The following is a 25,267-nucleotide window of genomic DNA, read 5'->3' as shown; positions in this document are numbered from 1 at the left end:
TTCCATTCTCTGGTGAACAGAGGGGACAGAAAAGGGCACGCGCACCTTCCTGGCTACACTGTACCCCACTGAGCCTAAGGCCCCCTTCTGAGAAAAGAAAATGCACAAATTAGGATTTACAGTCAACAGAAAAAATACATCTGTTGACTGCAATGAACAAAAAACGTTTCACTATGTCTGCCTAAAGTAATAGTGTGCAAATACTAATTTAGTGACCACTCGCCCCCAATGTTCTTCATTTACCTCTACCTGGATGTGCAGGGCTTTAAGCTGCCCAACCTCTCCAGCTGGTAAAACTTCCTCCTCACAAATAGGATCCCTCTGCCCACAGGATTCAACTGAGGTTTTCCACATCCACAACATAACGATCAACTGCTTTGCTGTCGGTGCCTCAAAGGTGTCGCCTTAGAGAATATAGATCAGCATATTAATATGTTGATCTCTGTGGCACCAGGTACAGGTATGCCCATCACCACAGTCCATCCATTCCTCCACACCAACTCAGAATCACATTACAATGTGCAGATAGAAGCATGGAAATCTTACCATTTCACAAAGGGGACCAGAGAAAAATGTGATTTTGAGCTGGTGTGGAGAAACGAATGGACTGTGGTGATGGGCATAACTCTACATGGTGCCACAGAGATCAACATGTTAATATGCTGTACCAAGTTGCTGCATTTACTGAGATATATATATATACATATGCATACACACACAAAACACGTGCAATACCAAACGTTGAACATTTTATTTTACTTTCTAAGAAATTATCTTCCTGTCAATAAAACAAAGGTATACGGGAGTAAAATGCTCCCACATCAAAACCTTATCTGGAGGCATGGGCTTAATGATTCTCATAATGGTTGGAATGAAAGGAAGTAAAAAAAATAATGCATTAGCCAAGAAAATAACAGGTATTAGTTACATACGGTTAAGAGTAGTGAGGCCAAATGGCAAACCAATGTCCTAATAATGACTAGACAAAGATCAGAACTGGAAGTTCCCCGGCACCCCACTCACCCCACGTTGGTGGGGTGAAACCTGGTACATTTTACTAAGATGGCACGATATTGGCACCTATTCAATATGGCTTCTAAAAATAGGAAGCTCTAGCCAGCAAGGACACCCCACCTTCAATACAAACCCAAAAGGTGCGTCTGGGAGCAGACTTCGTTTAAAGCAGACAGGGACTTCAAAAGGTGTAGAATCCATCAATGACCTCAGAAACAAGTAACACACACACACACACACACACACACACACGTTGTGCAGGTTGCCGCTCGGACACCCGGATGATAGTGCGAGTCTGATCAGCTTGTTATTGTTAGCTTGTGTTGTAATGCGTAGATTCTTCTTTTGGTTTAAGTCTGAACTATAAAACATGTTTTTTTAAAAAAAGTTGTAAATAAGGCTAAATGATTTTATTCTGTGCTTCACCCATCGAAGTATTTTTTTACATTACAGTTATTATAACACAAGCCTTGGCGCCAAAAGACATGGACACATTTCCTCACCCAGCAGCATAAGTATCTGGAATTCTTGCACTCCCCCCATCAGAAAGCAATCTATACGCCGATAGAAAAAAAACTCCCTTTCAACAGGTCTCCAAATACAGATCGAAATCCACTGTGCAAGCCTTATTTGAAGAAGTAAGACCATACCCGACTACGATAACAGTCACAGCAAAAAACCTATAAGAGACACGCGTGTACGGTATTGGTGACATGGCAACATTTTTACAAGTTGTCAGTCCACCTGAATGAAGTTGAATAAGAAAAAAAACAAAAAAAAAAAAACACTTGTCCTAGTAATTTCTTCAGTTCTGAACGCATACATTGTTCCAGTACCTATAGGTATAAACATAACGATGGCCACCCTCCACCACCTCCAGTCGATTCCATAGTTTCAACACACACCCACCATATCCAAATGTCAGTTTGTTCTATAAAGAATGCTTCTACCCCCCCCCCCCCTCACCAATGGGCAAGCTATTTCTTGTATCTAGGATTCTAAGGAAAACCCACCAAGGATCCACAATCCTGGGGAGAGGAGACCAAAGTAAGCTATCCCCCCTACCCTCCCTCAATCACATGACCTCATGACTTCACTAGAGCAACCTGGTACCTTTTACTATGTGCTCATATGGGAACTCTGGACCTCGCATCACCCTAAAAGAATGCTTAGTTTTCTCCAACATTGTGTGTCCTTGTGCTTGCAAACGACAAGGCAAGTGGCCGAAGTGTCAAACTCCAGAGTTATCACAATGATCATGTAGTACAAAAATACTTTCTGAAGCCCGGACAGACTTCTGACCCACCCTAAACTCAGGACAAACTGCACTAACCTCCATGCCTCAAAGCACGGGCTTGGCCTGGACCCAAACACTTCCTTCTTCTGCTACGATACGTTACCATGTAGTGATTCATCATATGGGCGAGTATCCACACATTCGTATGCTGCATTAAAAATAATAGAACATATTTATTCTTCTGCTAATTCCAGACAAAATTAGGTTCTGTTCTTGTTTTTCGGAAATGCACATAAACTCAAACTCACTGAGCACCTGGAAACAGGTGCAGAGTGTCTCCTCTGGCCTGCTGGAGAATAAACCAGAAAAAAAAATCCTTCCCTCTCACCCTCAGGGGTGTGCGGTTTGTCGGAAGGGAAAAAAAAAAAAAAAAAAAAAAAAAACACACAACAGGCAATTGAAAAAGTTAACAAACAGTTTTCAATGGCAGGACCAATCTCCCACTATACATTGTTGTGCCGATTGTGGTGTTCAGTTCTTTAGCACCTTCCAGCACAGCCTCTCATGCATCCACAAGTGTCATGCCATCATGCAATGCCCGTTTCCACATGTAGTAGGTGGAACGTGCTGTGAATGGGAAAAGTGTGCGGAACTCCTTATAGGATGGGAAGTTCTTGGAGGCAAAGCGCTGCTGCAGAAAAAGCTTTGCCTGCACTTTGAACTGAGAGGTAGCAATAACATCCATAACAAAGACACGGGCCTCATCCGGTTCGTGCATAGGCAACGAGTAACTAGAGATGGTGTCACTGACTGGGCTGAGAGTCCTCTTCTCCACGTGGCTTCCATCTACAATCAGTGGAGAAACATCTTTGAACCTGTGCTCGTCCTCTTCCTTTTTGGACATTAGGTCACTCGGCAGCAGCTGTAACTCGGGGATCCTCGACCCCAGTAGTTCCCGCCTTCTCTTGGTAGCAGTCTTCCAAAACCAGAAGGGTGTGCAGGAAATGACTGGGTATCGGATACGGAATTTACAGTAGGGTAAGCGCCACTTTCGTACAAGCCTCTTAGCCGCTCGACGTAGCAGCCTTCCATGAAGGCGGAGGGAAGACTTGAGGGGCAGAAGGGCAGCTAAACTTCTCATACGTTTCCTGCTCTCTAGAATATTGCTTCCCTCCAGGTTTCCATTTGTGGTGTTCTGGTATAGTCGGAGCTTAGAGGGAGACTCCTTGCAGAGGGGCCGAGATTCTGGGGACAAGTCTGGGCTGCTTTTCATGGCTTTCCGCCTCCAGTTGTAGTAGGTTGACCGGGAGATACCAGGAAACCTATGCCTGAAGTTGCGGTAGGGGACAAGCGTGTTCATGGCGATGCATTTCTCCAAGTATGTCTTGGCATCTAGCATGAACACACCAGCCTGGTCATGAGCTGCCAGTGAGCCGCTGTCCTGATGGCCCTCACCTGATGTCCTATTCCTGCCCTCTTTTGCAGAAGTCACCTGCGACAGGACAGTCCCGTTGGTATCAAGGGACATAGGGTTGAAGTGGCTCTGCAGCATTTCGTGCTTCCAAGCATAGTAGGTTGAGCGGGAAATCTCTGGGAAGAGCTGTCGGAATCGCTGCAGTGGAACCACGTCACCATCTTGGAAGCAGCACTGTAGGAAGTGCTTTGCCTCGTATCTTCCTGCTGCTCTTTTGCGGTGCTCTCGGGTCTGACGCTTCCAGCGGTAAAATGTACTTTTTGTGATACTGTACTTCTCTCGTAGGTTTGAGTAGGTAAGCAGCGGGTCACTATTTAAGAGCTCCAAGGTTTTTGCTGGTTCAACTGGCACCTCCAGCAGGGGGCTCATTGGCTCCAACTCCTCCAACCCCACCACTGGCACAAAACTCTGAGGTCTGAAAGCCATGTTCGTGAGACGCTGCCCAGACCACATGATGTGGAGGGTGTTGGGCTTCCACTGGCAGCTGCGTGGACGAATGAGACGGTTGAAATATGGCCTGATTTTGAGGTTGCTCATGGGGTAGATGGAGTAAATGTTACACTGCAAGACAGAAGCCAGGGCATACACATGCCACATGTTGGCAAAGGTTCCAGGAAAACAAGTGGCCTTGATGTCAGCATCAAATATCGCCTCTAGGATTGTGAAAGGCAAGTTCATCATGTCGGGCGACTCCTCAGTGCAAAGCGAAAAGCGGGACGCTTGTAGCATCACCTTGGAGTCAATCATACCATTGATGTAGTACTGCTTGTGTAGCAGCATTTCCACAACAGTCCGCACCTGCAGCTCTAGGCACATGGTTGGGTTCCCCCACAGCAGCATGCTTGCTGCCTCAAACAAGTGGTTCCCCCCACCATGGCAGGTCAGGGGCAGCATGTTTCTGGGTGCATCATTTGGATACAGACTCTTCGCTTTAATGTCCACCTCCATCTCGCCATCAAAGTGTCGGGTGCAAGTACTCGGCAGGGTGAAGGATGACAGTGTCCTTACAGCCTCAAAGGCGGCACAGGTGAGTTCCTCCAAGCCAAAGCTTTCTGTGGCATCCTGCAACTCCTGCAGCACAGACTGCACCAGCTGTCGTCTCTGGACCATCCTGGAACACAAAGAAGAAGCAACATGAATATTCTACATTTCTACGGGTGGGGTAAAGTGAGCGGATGTGTAGAGGCCAGGTGATTAGATAGTGGTCTCGGAGAGTCCCAGATGGAACTGTTAAGGTGATGGATACAGTCAGTCAAATCTAACTGAGTTTGGGTGATGAGGGGTAGCAGAGTATAGTTACATAGAAAGGTTTAGGGGAGAGTCAGGTGCTACATTTGAGGAGTTGGGAGGGATGTATATAGGGGCAGATACTTCTATAATGGCATATAAGGTTGTGATGGAAAGGGGTGGATGGCAACAATGTTATCCCCTTCAGGGCTAGGTGGGACAGAAAGGTAGGTTACAGCGAGGCACATTCTGCTAGGAGACTGGTGTACATTGCCAGAATAAAGGATGAGTAAAGTATGTAGAACTGCTGGTCCCTAGGTTATCCCGTCCTAATGCCACCTCTGTAGGTGGCCACCATCTCAGTGGGAACTTTCTCCATGTTGTCCCTCTGCTCTACAGTTACAGAAACAGACCAGTCAGGAGGGTTAGGGCACCTTTCATACCAGGCCAATTTGTGGCCTTTGTTTATGCACCTGCGTGCCGATTTTTCCACATTTCTGGTTATTGTATTCATGTACTGTATTTTATGGTGATGCTTTTTGGAAGGAGGGCAGTCCTGACCAAGCAACTGCTGCAGCCCCTCATATCACAATGATGCCGCTGTTTAGCATATATACAAACTGACAATTCGAAGGACAGGAAAACCACAGAGGGGCACTCTGCCCTGCCCCCCTATTCCCCTGATGCAGACACCTTTATGGGATAAGCGGGAACTAAGATGCACGATAACCGTAAAAACCCCTGTTGTAATGGCCAATTAGGCTTCTGACTCCAACCCACTTGGAAGACTGACCGAAAAAAAAAAGTCAGAAGAGCGGTTGAAGGAATTCTGCGGAGTTCAATTGAGGCCTAAGGCCTGGAGGGAGAAAGATCGAACCCAGAGTGAGGAGAGGACATGATAGTGACCCCAGAGTTGGGTGAAGACCGAGAAGTGACAAAGCAGGGAGAGAGAAAGACTGATCCCGGAGTGGAGAGAGCATCGAGAAGTCCCAAGGTGTGGAGGAGATAGAAGGAATCCGGCCCTGGAGCAGGGTAAGAATAGGGAATGCCCAGAGTGGAAGGGGTGGGGGGGGGGGGGAGACAGAAACAAGCCTCAGAGCGAGGAAAGAAACAAGAAAAACCAGAGTGGGTAATGAGAAAGAAGAGACCAGAGTAGGGAGGAAGGGACTGAGGAAGCAAGAAAGATGATAGACTCTCGCCCTGATGGGAAAAAAGAGCCTAAGAAACGTACAATTTAGAAAGGAAGAGAAAGGAGTAGGTGGAGCCTGGGACAGCCTTTCACCAATACCCGAACTGGGACTGTGTGCACAGGCATATTCATTCATTTTGTAGTTTGTTATAGCGCCTTCCACCACAATTATGGTTGCAGCATGCTTTTGGTTGAACGCCCTTGGGGGGACCAGAGTCCAAAATGGGAGATGCCATTATGCTATTATGCGTGTGTGCATTTCAGCCATTAAAGTTATTTGAGGGTGGCAAAGACCATGGTAGTCACCTATGTCTAAATGGAGTGCATGGGCGCAGCAGAGGTATACTATGGAATAAAGGGAGGGGGGGGGTGAGGGCTGTGTTGAGCGAGAGTTATATTCGTTAAAAGTAGTTTTATGGCATAGGTGATGGGCAATAGTGTTTGTGTTATATACGGGTGTGTAGAGTGAGACCATGGATTCTGCTATGTTGAGAAGGTGCGGTGTGCGAGAGAAGAAATGTTTTTTAATAGTGTTATGGTTTAATAAACCTTTTTACACAACATAAAAGATATACAAATGAGCAAAAATGTTAATACAAATATTTCATATCAATATCAACAAAATATATTTAGTATATACATAAAATCATTGCATATCAATTGCTTACAAAGATTATTCACAAACAAATATCATTTAATTCAAGTTATTCAAACCTTCCATTATTCTCAACCACAGTATAGAAGACTCCAATTCTGATCACTTGTATAATTTTCAATATTGTATCTCAAATTAAGATAACTGTTGCGGGGTGAAACGAACTGATACTCGGGAGTTTAGGAGAGTTGCAATGTTTTCTGATCAACGGAGGCCACGTTAACCACACCAAAAACACTTAACTACAACCAAACCAAAGAGAATGGAGCCAAACATAACCAGGCAGGACCCAACACATATCACAGGCCTCACATCACACACAATAACCAAGTCAGTAGTGTCTGTTATACTGAAAGCTCTCGGTGGTGTGGGGGGGTGAATCAGGATCAAGTTCTTTCAAAACCATGTGCTCTCATGGTCCTAAAGGGTAGAACCACAACATCTGGAATATCCTCAAGTCTCCCTCCAATGAGCAGATGCCTCCTGACGCCGAACAGCATGCAGGGCACAGAACGAAATGCTTGCAACAGTACCTTTTCCTTTGATGACTTGGAGCGCACACTGTCTTCACCACTGACTGTGCCCACCTCCTGAACTCCATACTTGATAAGGCCATGGGCTGTAAGGTGGCCCCTCTGGTGCCTGAACCTCTAACTACTTAATCTCTCCCAGGCTGTATCTGTGCCAATGACCAGGTGGTGGTGTTCCAATGCCCAAAAATAATTTCAAGGTGGCCCCACTGGGAAATGCTGCTACAACAGCTGCTACCAGATGTTAACTCCAGTTGCCAGAAACTGCAAGGTGGCCCTGCTGGAAAATCTGCTCCAGTGGCCAAAATCTGTAAGGTGGCCCTGCTGTGAACCAGTGACCAATTATTCACGGTGGCCCCGCTAGGAACTGCTACAAATCTTTGTAACACCTTTGCCAGTGGCCAAATACTTGGCCCCACTGATGCTCACTATTTCAGTGGCAAAGATGCTTAAAGTGGCCCGCTGGGAAATGCTGCGCCAGTGGACAAATAAATGTAAGGCGGCCCCACTGGGATGTGCTGCTTCAGTGGCCAGAGACTGTAAAATGGCCCCACTGGTACTTCAACTGCTACTAGTTAACTCCCGCCCCAGCTGCCTTCATCCTGCCATGCAACTGCTGTTGGGCTATGGGACAGGGGTCAGCTCGGTAATCGCCCAAAATGTTGCCCTCACAATTACGATGGCCGAAAAAAAAAATGTCTGTCCCCCCTTACACCACATATATATGAGGTGGGTATGATAGAATATTAATATGGGGGAGTGAGGGGGGTCTCCACATATATATGTGGTGTAAAAGGTGTATTAACATTTTTCTTAAAGTCTGCATTTTCGTTCAGCTCACCTTTGGTGACAGGGGGGTGGTGGATGCCCCCTGCCCTGGACTCACCGCTTTTCTTCCTTCAGGCAATGCTCACTCTGGACAGATACAGGTTCCTGGCCCTTCCCACAAGCCAGCTCGTCACCAGTGTTTCGGGGTAAAATGAAGGTCTGATACTCAGGTAAGGGAAGTGTAAGTTCCAGTGACAAAGTATATACATCAGGCAAGTCCAGGGTAAGTAAGTAGGAAGGTACACAGGAGACATCCAACAGCCTCCTCTCTCACAGGATGCTTCACTCCAACTGACCTCCATGGAGCCTACAGTGACACTCACACCACAACATTCCATAGGCATAGCATATTCCATCGGGCATTCTCTCAGGCAAGCATTCATGCAGGACCCAAAGCAAGGAACACAAGACACAACAATAAGCTTTTTTTGGATTGCACCCATTTTTATAAGTGCACGCAAACCCGGAGGAATCTCAGCGATGGAGTTAGTTGGACAACAACAATGTCTATTTGCTGGGTTCCATCTATGTACATGGAGCTGTGGTGAGTTTTACACGCGATCCAAGTGCTCAATGCATGCATAATACACTACCTTTAGAGAAGTTTAGAGAGAGATTACCATCCCTCGATCCTTCATGTGTGAAAACAAGGACCCCATGGGGGGACTGCAGGATGAAACATGTGTACGAGAGACGCGTAGTGGGCGAAGAGCCAGGTTTTGAGGGCTTTTCTGAAGGCCAGGTGATGCTCTAGGAGGCGGAGCAAGAGGGGGAGGGAATTCCAGTGTGTGGGCGCGAGGACAGAAGCAGGCACCTCCTGATCCGGAGAATTTGAAAGGAGGGACTACCACATGTGCGGAGCCTGATCTATCTATTGGGGTGGTAGCGAACGAGCTTGTGTTGGGGGAATTCTGGCTCTTTCTTGTGGATTGTGCAGTGGGTAAAGCACATGGCGTTGAAAGAGGCAGTCAGCTGATGAGAAGCCAGTAGAGTGTCTGCAGAACGGGGGGAGAGGTTATCTGGGAAGAGTGCAAGAAGGAGCCTTGCTGCAGAGTTTTGGATCTGTTGGAGCTTTCTCGGTTGTATGTAGGCGTGCCTAGGTAGAAGCAGTTAAGTGTAGGCTAGCCGTGAGAGGATGTTGGCCATGGTTTCGAAACTCTATGGGGGTAGAAGGGATGTTAATGTAAGAATATCTGTACAGCGCACTACCACCACCAGAGTGGTCCCCTGGTGGCTCTGAAACAGGAAGGGGGTGAGTTAGTGGGAGTAAGAAGGAAAAGGGCAAGAGCAGTGATGTGCTGTTGGTAGCCTCAGTTAACACTGTTCGCTGGGCTTGGGGTGTTTTCTGGTCGGTAGACATTGTGTGCTGTTGTGCAAGTCTATGTGAGGTTTGTTTTGTTGTTGCGGTGTGGTGAAGTTTTGTGTGATTTGTTGTGGTTGTGTCTGGTTAGAGTTTGAGAGGTGTAGATGTAGGGATAGGGGTGAAATTGTTAGTGGATCGATTATTGGCATCGCTGTCTGTAAGCAATGTGCTCAATTTCAAAGTTTTTCTAGGTGTGGCACGCAAACATCACTGCATGTCAATCTAACTCCGGCACCAGCCGGTAATTCACTATCCCTTCCCTAAAATGACGCTCCCCGTTATTCACAACTGTGCCCAAATTCAGCCCTTGCCCACCATTGGAACCTGTCTGTGTGGCTAGCTGGTGCTTGCAATTCCATCCCATTGTGGCCTCTGTCACATTCCGGACGTTGCTCAAACGCTACTCTGTCCAGATGTGGCAATGGTCGGCCTTCAGAATCCTACCCAGTTGCTCACGTAGGCTATTGCTTACAACCCTGTCATCTAAGTGAGGTATATACACCAACATTCGCAGCTACATTTAGGCGCGGCACCTGCCATCAGTCACAACTCTGTACGGGCTCTGCGCATGCTAACGGAAAGTTCCACTTGATGATGCAGAGGGGGAAGGTGCACAATCTGGAGACTGCAATGATGTGACAGGAGAGGGTCAGGTCTGAACTAAAAGCGCATTCTAGGCCTTTGACTGAGGGGTATGCAGTGCTCGCTGGTCCTAATGAATGCGGCCAGGGATAGGTTGGGGAAGGAGAGCTGTTTTGCCACAGACTAGAATTTCATTTTGTATGAGGTCGAGGAGCAGGACATTATTCATCATCCAGAGGACAATGTCCGAGAGGCAGGATGCAATGTTTGCGAGGAGGGGGAATTGGGAATCATCTGGGTGGTGTCAGCATAGTCGTACCAGGTGAGATTGTCAGAACGGATGAGCTTGCGGAGATGCGAAAGGTAGGAGGTTGAAGAGGAGGGGAGAGAGGAGGCTCCCCTGTGGGACTCGGCTGGGGTCAGACAAGAAAGGACAGAGAGAGACGATTTGGGAGCAGTCGGTCGGAAAGGACCGAGGAGATCCATCTGAGTGCAGAGTCCCTTATGCCTAGGCCAAGGAGTCTGTTCATGAGGATGGAGTGCTGTTGAAGGCTGTGGAGAGGTCGAGGAGTATGAAAGCAGACCAGCCCTCAGACTCTGCTGTTTTTTTCAGGTCGTCCCAGGGAGGATTCAGTTCCATGGAGGGGTCTGAAGCCAGACTGGGCAGGGTCAAGAAGGCTGTGGGCCTCTGAAGACGAGTATATGCCGTGCAATCTACTAAGTTGGTTATGAAGTGGTTGTTGGAGATGGGGTGGTGATTCGAGGAGAGATGGGGACCAAGAGAGGGCTTTTTAAAGGGTGCTTTGATGTGGGAGGTTTTGCATTCAGGGGATATTGATATTTTATTTGTAATGCGCTCGTACACAAGTGTTTCAGAGCGTGACGAGGCAAGGGATGGGAACAAGGGAGAAACAAAACAACGATCTGACTGTCATCGTGCAAGTGAATGGGAGAGAGGGAAAGCACAAGCGAGTAGGGGAGAGATGAAAAGTGATGAGCAAACAAAACATGAATAAATAACAAAAAGCAACAGTGTTCATGCAGGCGACAAGTGCTACGAACAAGGCAACCAACAGGGTGTGTCTGAATAAGTGCAGAAAAGGAAAAAGGGGCCAGGGGATGGACTACTGTAGGGTTACAGATACAGACCCCAGTGCAAGGGATCGCCCAGAGGCAGTGCAGGTCGGTAGAAGGGTGAGCGGGTACCTGGGCCTAAAAGGCAGAGGGAGACCAGGTGCACGATGCCACAAACAAAACAGGTCAACAGGGGAGAGAAGGCAAAGAGCAAGGTCTTGAGGTGCTTCCAGAACCAGAGATGGTTCTCCTCAAGTTTCAGAGTGGCATGGAGGTTGTTCGAGAGAGAGCCCCCAGCCGACGGCAGATATCTACTCCCAGCTTGTTTCTTAGAAAAATTACTGACCCTGAGGGAGTTAGCAGTAGAGGAGTGAAGGGCTCGAGCAGGAAGGTATTTACGGAGGGACAGCTGAAAGTATTTTGGACCCAGGCCCCAGAAAGCCTTGTGGACAACACAAAGGGTCTTGAATGTAATCCTTGCAGCAACTGGGAGCCAGTGAAGAGATTTCAGGGCTAGAAAGATACGATCCCAGGGCTTGAGCCCAACGACAAGTCTTGCAGTCCTGTTCTGGATAAGTTGAAAAGGGCAGATTAGAAGCAGGTAGATTTTGAAAGGCTGCTGCAATAGTCCAACCTTGAGAGAACCAGGGCTTGGGAGACAGTGAGCTTCTGGGGAAGGAGCGGAAAGGCAGCATACCTCTGAGGAGGTGCAGTAGGAAGTTTGACTTGAGACATCAGAGATGTGGGCAAAGAAGGAAAGCGTGGAGTAAAAGAGTACCCCAAGGTTCTTGGCCTCGCAGGTGGGGGTAGGAGAAGGGCCAAAGCAGGCCTGCAAGAGAGTGACAGGGAAGGAGGGTTAAGGTGTGCCGATGAGGAGGATCTCTGTTTTTGCTGGCATTCAGGCAGATATCGTTGGCGGCACGCCAATCCTGAATGGCAGATAGGCAGTGATGAGAGAAGGAAGAGGTGGGTGAGTAAAGCCTAAAAATGAGTTACCATAGCACTGGAAATTTGAGCAGAAAATGGCAAGGCGGTGGGCAAGAGTTGCCATGTATTGATTTAAGAGCCATGGTGAGAGGTTGGACCCCTGGGGAACACCACCGGTAGAGAGGGAGATAGAGGAAAGGAAGGACCCAAGTTGGAGGGTTGATCAGAGGGGAAAGAGGTCAGCCAGGTCAGAGCCTTATCAGCGATGCCCAGGTTGTCACAGAGACGGTTGAGCAAGATGGTATGGTTGAGCACATCAAAGGCAGAAGAGAGATTGAGTAGGATGAGGACAGAGGGAATGTTAGAGTCAAGGTTGGAGAGAAAATCTTAACGGATGTTCAGGAGAACAGTGTCCGTGCTTCTGGCAGCTCTAAAGCCTGACTGATGGTCGTGGAGACAGCCAACGGAATCAAGAGTGGAGGTTAAGCTGAGAGATGGCCAGCTTTTCAAGGAGTTTGCCCAGAAAAGGAGTAATGGAAATTGGGCGATAGTTGGGCTAGAAGGCTGTGGGTTTCTTGAGAAGAGGATGCACAAGAGTGCTTCAGAGGGGAGGGCTCCCGAGGCAAAGGAGAGGTTGCAGAAATTGGCCAGGGCAGGAGCGAGGGTGCCAATGTGGTCCTTTATGGTTTTAGAAGAACAGGGATGAAACTGTTTTGACGAGACTTTCGTAGATCGGACTTGTCTAGCGACCTCGTCGGGGGAAGAAAAGAGGAAAGGAGGAGAAAGAGGATGGGGTGGCTGAAGGAGGGTCTGAGTTCACAGAAGGAGAGAGGAGAAGAGGGGGAGGAGAGGGTTGACAGGATGTCCTGTTTTTTTTTTTAATGAAGTGAGAGGCAAGGGCCGTGCAAAGGGCCTGGGAGGCGACAGGAAGGGAAGAGACTGCAGCAGGATTGGCCAGCTTTTTGCAGATTTTAAAGAGTTCAGCCGAGGTGATATATGCCAAAATGACAAGGGCTTGGATGTGGGCTCTCTTCCTGGTGTCGACAGAGTCAGTATTGCCTTTAGAGCAGGAGACAGGCCAGTTTGTCGGTGGATGAACAAGAAGCCCTCCATTTCCCCCCAGCCGCCCTACACGTAAAAGTGTAGCTAGGTCAGAGTCATACCAAGAATTGCACTTAGCTTTGGGCTTCAAACGGATCCTCATGACAGGGGCAAGAGCATCAAGAGTATAGGAAATAGAAGAGTAGAGTATAGACAGGGCTGTGTCGGGATGCGAGTCAGCCAGGGCTGTGTCGGGATGCGAGTCAGCCAGAGATGGAGGGGGGGGGGGGGGGGGTGGCGGCTAAAGCCTCCAACGACACACGCTTCATGGGCCGGATGTCCGAGAAGGTAGGTGGCAGTGTTGGGGTAGACTTGGCTTGGGGGCAGAGGGGGAGAGATGAGAGGAGGGAGTGATCGCTTCAGGAGAGAGGAGTGGTCAGAGGGATGGAGAGGGGGAGATCAAGACATCAAGTGTGTGCCCTGCAGAGCGAGTCAGCCAGAGGGGAGGATAGAGAGGGAGTCACACGGGTCACGGAAGAGTACAGAGGAGGTACAAGGTGTGTCAAGATGGATATTGAGGTCACCAAGAAGGAGTTGAGTGGTTGAGGGCAGGAGGGCGGATGAGAGGTCCGCCCACTCAGAGAGAAAAGAGGTGATTTGACCAGGTGGCCGGTAGATAGTAGCCACGGTAAGAATAGCTAAGAGAGCCTGCAGGCAAGGCATTTAAAAGAGGAGTATGTCTGCATGGGGATGATAGAGGCAGGAATCCACCCAGGAAAGATCAGGGCTACACCTCCCCCCGCCGCCGGAGCGGGTGGAGAGAGGATTTTGTAGCCATCAGGGAGGAGAGTGTCAAAGCTTGTGACAGAGCTGGCCGTGAACCATATCTTGGTTAGGCAGAGGACATCAAGGTCAAGTTCTTCCAGGAAACGGCAGATGTCAGAGGAGTGTTTGACAACGGAGCAAGAGTTTGTAGATGAAGAAGGTTGCCAGCCTTAAAGACCTTCCAGGGAGGGGTACGCCCTGTGGAGGTGAAGGAGCCCGAGGTGAGACAGAGGAGGAGGGAAGAGGGCAAGACAGCCAAGGGGGGAGAGGAGGGGACAGCAGGAGATGAAAGGAAATTGATGAGGCGAGGGAAACGCCTGTCAAAGAGGAGATGGGATGGTGGGAAGATACCTGCTGTTAGAGAGTGGTTGATTATAAATCTGGCGTGGGTGCCAGCACAGGTGGAGGAGAGGATGGTTTTGAGGAGGGCCAGGGCCTTCCGGGGAACCTGAGGGGCAACTATTGGGGAGAAGCATTGAGACCTCACGGTGAGAGATTACAGAGGAGCTAAAGAGTGTCAGAGTTAGGGGCAGCGGAAGGGGGGCTGTCAGAACAGGGGCAGACAGGTTTAGTAGTTTGGCATGGATGGCGAGGTTCCTTTCAATGGCTTTGTTGAAGTAATGGTTGTAAAGGGTGTTGCACAGTGCGGGGTAGACGATGGGCAGAGAAAAGCAGATGGGGGGGGTGAACTCTATCTTAGGGAGTTCTCTGCATGGGTTGGTTGCATTGGCGATGTGGTGGGTGTAGAAGGCATGTTTGGCTTTCCCAATTTCGAATCTGTAGGCCCTTGTCTGTCAGGAGTGGCTTTGTTTTTGGGCGAAAGGGTAAGTCGACCAGTGTCGTTCCCAGCAATGGTTGATGGTTTTGAGGAATTTGAGTTGAGGGTTGAACCACCTGGGCAAAGGACCTGTGCGGTGGGCCAGGAGTTAAGGGGGACCAAGCTTCCGAGAGCCATTTGCCAAAAAGGCCTGTGGAGGGGCTTCCTCCCTAGAAGGGGAAGATTGGGAAGGGAGGTGGGTAGGGCAGATGAGAGATCATGGCAGATGGTTACCTTATTCCAAGGTGGGATCCTCGGTGCGGTGGCAGGAGGCGGGCGAAGGCAAGGGCTGAGAAGAGGAAGGCAGACCTATCAGTCCAGATGAGGGGGAGGGAGCAAATCTGGTTGGCCAAGCTGAACACTACACCCAAGGTGTGACCTGCAATGTGAGTGGTGCCAGATATCAGCCACAAGGGGTTTGACTTCTACCCCAGCTCACTCCATGGAAGAAAAGACACTGCCAAGCATGTGTTGCAACTGCTGGAATCCCTAACGTTGAGACCCTTAGCCAACGGTTGCCTGGACCGAGGGCTGCCCTGGGAGGTTGTCCTAAATGGGTCTGCGGGGCAAATCAGGGGAGATGGGGCAGGCGAATAGTCCGGAATCAGAAGGCTAACGTCAGGGGAAGTGGCATAGAAATCACACAAATTAAATTTAAAATAAAAAAAATAAATAGATCATGGCCAAGGAGGGGCGGGGCAACAGCAAAGGGCACACACTCACCTCGAATCGACCAAAACCAAATGACAAGTGAAAGGGGTGGAGGTCAAAAGCAACCAGCCATCCTTTTCACTAGAGAGTTCCCTAAAACAGATCTAGGTTGGTTTTGCATTGTCCTTTTTAGAAATAGGGAAAGGAACTAGGTCAGAATAATATTTCCAGACAGAGGTCTAGGCCAGGGAAAGCTGAAGATGGAAGGGAGAGCAGGTGAGGGAATTGACCGGTGAGGTAATTGACCAGGTAGAGGAAGGTAACCATGGTAGTATGCGGTTAACTGGAATTACATCCATTCCCAGCCTGTATTAAGAGTGGTCATCATGGAGCACAGTTTCATAAGTGCCCAACAAATGGGATTGCAACCTTACATTTAAATCAGTGGTATTTATAAAAAATAAAAATATAGAGTGTACACGCCCCCCCCCTCCACAAGTAAAAATAATTTCCAGGTCTCCCAACATCTTATATTTTCTGCAGTCACAATAATCGCATTTAAAGAGGCTTGCTCCCCTTTTTTTGCCCGCCTCCACCCCCCAGGAGGGCCAGCCCCACAGTTTTAAGACAAATTGAATAAATACAGTCTCATGGCTCAACTTGCTGCCCCAAAGGTGGGGTTGGAGAGCAGCAATCTACGTAGTGTCAAAGTTCTGCTAGAGCAGTTCTTGCCCTCGCTATCGATTGGGCCTGTGCAGTCTCACACCCATTAACCTTTGTGTGAAGGGCTTCAAACTGCTTGGCCATTCCCTTTGGGCAAGAGCAGGAATGAGTAAAGCAGACACTACTGCGCGCTTGTGGATGCATGGTTACAGAGCTGCAAAAGCTACTGTGCGCAATGTGAACTGTCAGCTTTGTATAATGTATCTGTTAAGAGCAAAGGTTTAAAAGGTAGTGCCCCCGAGGGACACTAGGAGTTGGCGCAACCAGCATTCAGCCGCTCAGAAAGCATTGACAGAAACAGGAAGGCTTCCAATACACAGCCATGGAACCACTGAACGGGCCTGTACTGAAGAGAAGTCCACCTGGACCTAGAGAACTGCTTCTAACACAGCCATGGAGCCACTGAAAGGGCCTGTACTGAAGAGAAGTCCATCTGGACCTAGAGTACTGCTTCTAACACAGCCATGGAGCCACTGAATGGGTCTGTACTGAAGAGAAGACCCCCTGGACCTAGAGTACTGTTCAGTTGCATGGCTCACTGCAGGCACAGCTCAATTGGCACAGGATGAAGACTGTATCCAGCGAAAGCTGCAGACCTACGAGAAGGACTCATGAATCCTTGTGCTATTTTGGGGGTTCTCTGTAGGTGTAGCACAGTTCTTTAAGGAGAGCTGCAACCACAGGCTTCACGCCATTTTGCTTGCTGGTGACGTTGGCCCACAGGAATTCGACAGCAAGGCTTCATGGAAGCAGGGGATCATTCTCTGGACGATCCAGGGGAAGGGAATCGCCAATGATGGATTCACTAGAGGACCAAGAGATACTGATACAAACCTCAGGTCCCCGTCACAACTGTTCTTAAAGAGCATAGGGACAAGCAGAGCGTCCCCTTCTGTGCTTCAAAGCTAGTCCCTAGGCTTGACAAAGCATGGGTGCAGTTTCAAGGAGTCAATTCAGTTAGATTGTGGTGGACACTGGGAGAACGGCATAGTCACGTTTGCAGGCATCTTCCTGGGCAAACTCCGGGCTAATTAGGGTTTGAATCCCAGACACCACACACATGCATTGGGACCAGCAAAGAAGGGGAACCACCGGCACTAGCATGCTAGGATTGCCAGTTGTCCTAAGGCTGACCGTCAGGTGCAGAATGTGTGAATTCTGTTTGTGGAGGCTAGTGTGGGAATCCTGGATGGAAGGACCTTGGCCTGGGCTGCTGGCGGGGGCCTGCCAGGACAGCTTCACTGCACTCAGAGGTCCAAACAATATTCTGGAGGCAGGAGTATTCACATACTACAACAGAAGCAGTACAGGCGGCATAAACATCTCCAGTCACTTAGATTGGCGGCCTGGTCCCTCAGGAGACCTATAGGGTCCTGGTCAACTACCTAATTGCTACCAGCTTCTGCCCCCCCCCTTGCACCAGCCTGTCGGTGGTTGTCACAGGCCTGAACTTACCGGTTGGGTGGTGGACCTCCCCTGTGCTTGGGACGTCTCCGCCCGTGCACTTATCTGTTGCCCCTGCAACAGGCACTACCCCCACCCCTGGGACCCTCCAGCACTTAACCCCTACTCCCACCCCTTTCTGTACACTTGCACATTCCGAATGTCACAAGGCCTAGGAGGACGGCTATATGTTTTATGATTTATTCATTGGTTTCAATGTCTATCTCGTTCCCTCGGTCCCTTCTTTTTGCCTTGTGGCGCTTTTAAACACCATCTTGTTGTATTGAGCAATATAAAATGACCAAATAAATAAACAAGGTAACACCCCAGTACTGTTACTTTCCATTTTATTTTCATGTGTTGCGATTTTCTGGAGAAAAACAGGCAGTTATTTTGTTTATCAAGAGGCGTATGTACCACCTGCTAATAGCATGGTGTGGGAATGATGGCTATGATGGGCCACTGGCTGACAATATCTGACCTGGGAGGGTTAGCTGTGTGGGGTGCTAACCTAGAAGTGAGGTCACCCCCTTTCTAATTCACCCCACTCATCCAGCCCACCACTTGCACTCCCCTACCCACCACCAAGCTGACAGTGGCAAGATGCAACATGGGGCCCTCTGGGCCAAGGCAATATAAAGGATGTGCACAGCGGGTGCACTAGACATGTCCAAACCAGTTTGCTCAACTCCTTCCCCGCTGGGCACACGCCTGTGCTGCTCTGGACAGCAAACATGCAAGTACAGGGGAGAAATTAAGATCCAATGACTAGAGCTAAAACTAGCACCTGGGTATCGGGCATCACCTGGTAAGCAGGCGCTACCCTTATGTCAACTATACAGTTGCTCTCAAATCTAACTTTTATGTGGGCGAATAACCAAACACCTACACGCATTGTGTACCTCCACATATGCCACCTCTTCCTAGATGTGCTCCAGTACATTGGTTTTGGCAGACGCATGAACTGCAGTGATGACACTTTAGAATAACCACAGACCAGTTTTCCTAACGCTTAGATCACAGGGTTGTCCAACATGTGGCCCGAGAGCCGCAATGCGGCCCCTCAGCCCATTTTATGTGGCCCTCGAAGCCCAAGAGTACAGACAAAGCATTAGGGTTACTTTTGTAAATTTTGTATTTATTTTATACGCAGCAAGCGTTGTGGCTGCAAGGTAGGAATTGTAGTCCACACACATTACGATTCCGTTGGCTGAGAAACAGCCCGTGGAAATACTGTTACCATGTAAGGCATGTTGTAGCAGTGGGAATAAATAAAATAAATACTGCCTTGCATGGTAACAGTATTTCCATTGACTGTTTCTGAGCCAATGAAAATAATAATCACAATGTGTGCGCGTGGAGTGATGGGCACACAGCGCCACCTTCACACATCTGTGTTGCCGAGCCCAGGGCAGAGCCTGCGTGAGCCAGCAGCCCAGCCCAGCCGGGCCCAGGTTCACAGTGCTACGTGTGGTTCACACCGAGTCCTAGTTCTCCTTGCCTCCAGCAGTCGGAAGTACTGCCTGCCATATTTTCCGAACGTATGTTTGTGGCATGCAGTGCTTTTGAGCCTCCGAGATACTGCTGGCCATATACACCCTGGCCATATACACCAAAACACAAGTATCTGACCAGTAGTATCTCGGAGGTTCAAAAGCAGCGTGGGCTGTCTTAATGTTTGAACATTCCGCATCACTTTTTGAAAAAAACCTCCCCCTTGGGTGCTGTTCAAATTGGGTCACAAAAGGAATGAATTCCCACATGATTTTACCGCATGTGGGAATTAATTCCTTGCCAATATGGCTAGGCAACACAATCACACCATCCACACCCAGAAAAGCAGCACAGCGGGTAAAATGCCTGGGGCTCTATCCAGTTTTTGTTTTTGCAACTGCCAAGTGCTAACCTGGACGAGGCACAACAGCCCTTGGGAGGTGTCCGTGCCCCTGTCGGAGGAAGGCCAGCTGCAGGAGTGAATTTTCAGAGCACATAACACCGAAGCCCACCAGATCCAATGCATTGTGGGCTTTACCGCCATGATGTCAATTCCCTCCCCGGTTCCTACAACATGGCCCTCAGCTCAGCTGGAGTGATCCGAGTAGCGGCGCACCGGCCACCCCTGGGAGAGTAGGGCACCCAGCCATGTCTAGTTCTTCATACTTTAAATTTGTGCTCACATTGCGTTTCTTCAATTAGGTTCACCTTTGGGTGATCGCCTTTCCCCATTTCATCTGTTGAATTGGAGTATGCGTCTTTCATTAGCACAGAAGTAATGAATGTGTATTGCAGATTCAAGCTGCCATATGTATTAGGCAAACTGCACAGGCAGCATCAATCATTAACACAGAAGTAATGAATGTGTATTACAGAGATAAGATGGCATATGTATTGTGCAAAATGCACAGGCAGCATCAATTATTAAGACAGAAGTCAGGAATGTGTATTACAGAGATAAGCCGCCATATGTATTGGGCACACTGCACATGCTTAGGCAACATCAATCATGCTTTGTAAAGGACAATGTTGGCCTAAATTGGGAACAGCCAAGATAAACATGTTGCTACAGAGGCATAGTTTGGGCACAACCAGCATGACAATGTGTTACATCAGTGACAGTGCTGTTTTACACTGTGGACACATAGGTAATTAAAATGTGTTGTAAAATGTTCTTGGCTGCTGTTGGGGACATGGAATGTTCATGTTCCCCTTTAGAACTGATTATAAACGTATGGCTTTTTGGTCATTTTTTCTGCTGTAAAATGCACCATTTCAACCCCATAGTTGAAAAAAATTCTTGAAGGGGGATTCCCCCGAAACCCTCCCTAGATCCTTATAGCTCCCTCGTACGCTTGGTCGCAACCACTATTTCAGGAAAATATTAACACATACACACTGAAAGAAATCACAAGCAACTGACCTCGGATCAGGGGCGTTGCTAGGGGGGGGCTAAGGGGGCTATAGCCCCTGATCATTTGGTTGTAGCCCCGGATAGAATCCCAGGAGCTACAGCCAAAAGACTAGCTAGCCCCCAGTCCCAACAGTTCCAACATCAGCTTAGCCCCGGGTCTTTGCCAGACCTAGCAACTCCCCTGCCTCGGATCATTTGATGGAGGGTCTCCCTTAGATACTCACTGCCCCTGACACCAAAAGCTATCGTTGGGACTGCATGGCACATCACTGCCTGTGATGCTATTGTGTCAAAGGTCACACAATATTGCTTTTTAATTTACTGATTTGGGTGAGGTTGTTGAGTTTTGCCTCGCCGGCCCACTGGGTGACAAAAAGTTACTGCTTTGGCCCCACATTCAAAAAGGTTGGACAAGCCTGGCTTAGATGGTTTGGGACCTCACTGTACACAAGGTCTCTCCTGCCTCACACACTTTGCACAGCAACTCTGCCATTAGAATGCAGCTATCCCCCACGATAGAATTCAGTCCATATGTACACATCTCAATCGACTAACTTCTCCCACCCACATGCCTGCTCAACATGGGTGACTAGCAGGGTCCTGGTCACCCCCACCTACCTTCGTAGTGGCTACATTCTAAAACTCTCCTGGACTTCCGTCCCCCAAAAGTGTTAAACATGCAGCTGGTTGAGACCATACCAATTGTGAAAGGCGCTATATAAATGCCAACCACATTGCATTATAGCAAAACTAAAAAATTGCCGAGCCTCGTGGTGGAGAGCTACGGTGAAAGCGTTGGTCTCGCGCTGCCCCAGTCTGTCCTGGGCGTCCATGCAGTAAGTTTACATCCATAATGTCTATGGTTAGAATATACGTCACTGTACTCAACTTGCTTGAAATGTGCGCTTGTGGGGACCCTACACATACTGAAGAGAGGGTCATGGGATTTCTTCTAAACCACACAGCTATCCCCAAGAAGAGCTCTGCCCAACTGCTTACAGGAAGATAGACCCAGAGCTCAGGCATCGCCTCCACGAATTTACTACAAACCATGCTATGCGCTGTTCACATACACACACGCAGGTTAATGCTCTTAAACGCCCATGACATCTGCAGGCGGCCCCGCACACCTCAAAGGGGTCGCCGGGGTCTGGGTGGCGTTTTAACTACTGCTGAAAATTAACTTTACTACGTCATTTCTTAACCAAGAGCAGTGGGCCTAATGCTGCGCGTGAATACATCCAGAAACACAAACAGCAATTGCATTTTGAAAAATCCAATTCAGTAATTTCTTTTACCTGCCAACGCCCCCCAACCCTCCGCGAGGGAAGGGGTTGAATAAAGGTCTGTTTTAGATCAGCAGATTATCATGTGCAAAAATTGGCTGCTCTCCATGGAATATTAGTAATTGCCCGTGTCCATTCGGTGTGGCCTCACAGTGGAAATAAAGGCCCAGTTCTCAGCCCATTCAACTCTCCCCATTTCCTGCTTCCAGGCAACTCCAGGGGGGCCTCTTCTCAATCCCCGGGTCTCTGATCCCGAGTACCGTAAAGACGGTAAAAGGAGCTCGGTTCCTGTGTACTAAAAAGATGGAGGTGGCCGCCAGTGTGAGACTCACCTTCCCCGCGGTTCCCCGGCTTCCTGCGGCATGTCCGGGCCTCCCTGGGTGCGCGTATCTGGGTCGTTCTCTGGGGCCACTTTACCACCTAACTCGGAATGCCGCCGCGCCGCGTTTCATTGGCTCCAGGCTCTGAGTTACTACGCGCTGTTCATCCCGTGCTGCTTATCCCCGCCCTGTTCCAGATCCGAAGCGAGACTGATTCCAGTCCCAGATCTGGAGCAGGCCCAGCCAAGTGCAAATCTGGAGAGAACTGGATTGGGTGGGCGGGCTGTTCTGGGGGGGTTGCCCCAGGAAGTTGTGCCTCCGGGTGCCCTTGTCGGAGAGATGAAAGGGGGCAGCTCAGAGGGTCACTTCCAAAGCTAAAGTGATTAGAGGGATTGTGTGAAGAAACGCAGCTGCAGGGGGCATGGGAGGAGTGCTGCCCTGGACTATGTGAAGTAACTCGCCCCCTCCCCCTACTCACTCCGGTTCACACCCAGGACTCACTACTGGAGGGAGGAGTACGCATTCCGTGGAATGTACAGCACAAAGGGTGCAGGCCAAGAACACAGTATACCACAAAAATTCTAATGTGACTCGGCTCCCTCCGGGCAGGGGTCTGGTACTCCGACATGGGAACCGTATGGCGTACGCTTAGGTGCACCGATGGCGTGTACGCCACTCACGTTCAGGGCTTCCCCAACCTCAGGCAGACTACAACATGTAATGGGAGGGTTACTGAACTGGTAAGGGGCAGGCCAGTCTTCTAGGGAACCATAAATGTGCATCGAGCTGGCCGCCTATACAGGGATCTTAACACTGTCTAAAACTTAAAGCAGCAACTGGGCCTGAGATGAGCAACACCTGCTGTAAGGGACGGTACACAAGCTGCGACCTCTGATTTACAGAGAGCCCTGCTGCAAGGCACCATCTACAAACTGCATGATTGCAAACTCGGATGCCTACTCGAAAGTGCGTCATCGGCTTCAATGGAGCCATCTACCTCATTCGCGTGGGCACTACCCCAAACGGGTGTCCAGGGCCGCCCATATGCAAAGTACGCTCGTTGGTGCCCTCTGCCCTATATTCACTTCATTTGGGCACTTGTGGTAATCTCCCCGTGGTATAGACTGCCTCACAGCATGGAGAACCCAAACTTTGAAAGATGAGCTGCACGGGGGGAGGGGTTTGCTGAGAGTGTTGCTTTGTTGGCAAACAATACAAACCTTTAAGTTTATTCTTAACTGAGACGCTGGGCCTGGAGCAGCAGGAGACGGAGCTGAAAGTGAGGAGCGCTGCAAGCCTGCTTCCTCGGAGCGGGATCGCCCCACAATCCGATGCCATTGTGGCGAGTATGGTGGCTGGGAAACGCCTGCTGGGCGCACGTGCAGAGATGGTCCCCGGCAGAAACGGAAACCTACACATTAGAGCACGAAAACAAGCACAAATCTTGTAACCCAATTGCCTGTTCCCAAACGGCTTTAATATTGCAATATGTCACAGGCTAATGCCACAGGTTTGATCTGTTAAAGACACGGAGGCTACTATTATGCATCAACTTCTTTATCTATTCGTCCAGCAGTAAAGAAAAAATGCACTTTAAAGATAACATTAAAAGTTTCATAAGGAACGTGTAACAGAGCTCATAATGTGCAGGGCCATGACCCCCAGAGTGACCAATCCCATCAGGCCCCCAGCACATTTCCTTGCCATGAGTCCTTCTTCCTCTTCTTTAGCGCTTGGAGCAACTTTACCACAGCACATTTGAACTGAGCCCAAATCAGTATTTAGCATGAAGAATATCCCCTGAAACACTTTCCATTCCGTTGGTCATTAGAATCTGATCGAAGATAGAAACAACAAGGTGGGTGGGAGGCACAAATAGATTTAGAGTGCATATTACTTATAGCAATGAAGATTCCCCCTGCTAATAGCGCAGGGAGTCTTGATTCTATGACAATACAGGAGGCTCATTGTAGAGATATCGCGAGACCTTGCCCTAGGCGCAAACGCCGCTTCCCGCGCGGAGAATCCTGGAGCAAGGACACGGAGCAGCATCAGCTCCTGCCTGCTCTTCCACAGGACTGGCCAGCTGGCCTTTTTAAGCAACAGGAGACTTTTATTCACGGCACCTGAGTTAAGGGCATGTTGCCCTTTTGGCATTACCTCAGTTAAGTTGCAGTTCGTAAGTTGCAGTTTGTAACAAATAAATCAACGCTTTCCCAAGCCTCTGAGTCTCCTGAGCATCATTCCAGTGATTATACTACATAATTGACGACGAGGATCACCACCGGATCAGCGCGGTGCCATGCAAGGTGCAACACCACCACCACCTTTCCTCCAGACTCCAGGTAGGCCAGCCATTCCATAGCCACAATGGCAACCTTTATTCACGACGTATGTGGAGGCCTTGGGTGATGCAGGCTACTCGGCGACGAGACGCAGGGCGGTGCTATTAAATGCCCTGGGCGTCGAGGGACAGAGGGTGTTCGAGAGTCTCACCCCGGAGCCGGTAGCAGGTGACAATGACGACATATTTAAGGAAGCTGTGAGAAGAATTGTCAAGCGGTTCGCCAGTAAGGAGAATATAGTCCTACACAGGATAAGATTTTACAGCTGCAAACAAGAGGCGTCAGAACCAGTAGACGACTACGTGACCAAGCTGCGTGAGTTGACAGCGCTATGCAACTTCGGAAACGACGCTGAAAGTTTGATTTGCAACATGCTGGTGGTTCATACCAACAGCAAAAAGGTGCAAGATAAGTTCATACTAGAGAAAGAACTGCAACTAGAGAAAGCGGTTGAAATAGTGAGAGCACTGGCGGAGATAGCAGACAAGAGGAAAGAATAAGCAAGCGGACACAGCCAAGCCGAAGTACAAGCAGTCCCCTTCCGCCCAAAGAAAGAGAGGCCGGTCCCCGAAAAGAACCGTTGAAATGCCACAGGTGCACCAGCACGAAACACTTAGCGTATGACAAAGACTGCCCAGCAACGGACAAGGAATGCTCGGTGTGCAAGAAGATAGGACATTTCTCCATAGTGTGCCGATGGTGCAACAAAAAAAATCACCAGTGTCAATGCCGAACACAATACAGAAAGAGATTCGTCCTCGGATGAAGAAGGGAGACCTACCGTCATAATGATGAACAGCACGCGAGC

At 49.1% G+C, this 25,267-nt stretch overlaps 1 protein-coding gene across 1 annotated transcript; it reads right to left on the bottom strand.

Moving 5' to 3' along the window:
* Positions 1 to 2,712: 2,712 nt before the first annotated feature.
* On the bottom strand, positions 2,713 to 22,332 carry VRTN (vertebrae development associated). The gene is made up of 2 exons (XM_069637628.1): positions 22,127 to 22,332; positions 2,713 to 4,836 (listed from the first exon to the last, which is right to left on the bottom strand). The coding sequence occupies exons 1-2, from the start codon at positions 22,156 to 22,158 to the stop codon at positions 2,814 to 2,816; spliced, it is 2,055 nt and encodes a 684-aa protein (XP_069493729.1). The 5' UTR covers positions 22,159 to 22,332; the 3' UTR covers positions 2,713 to 2,813.
* Between the last annotated feature and the right edge of the window lie 2,935 nt (positions 22,333 to 25,267).

This window comes from Ambystoma mexicanum, chromosome 14, assembly GCF_040938575.1.
Source record: "Ambystoma mexicanum isolate Mex_15411 chromosome 14, UKY_AmexF1_1, whole genome shotgun sequence".
Lineage (NCBI taxonomy): Eukaryota > Metazoa > Chordata > Amphibia > Caudata > Ambystomatidae > Ambystoma > Ambystoma mexicanum.
The sequence above is the reverse complement of the archived record's forward strand: the minus strand, read 5'-3'. Positions and strand labels throughout refer to the sequence as shown.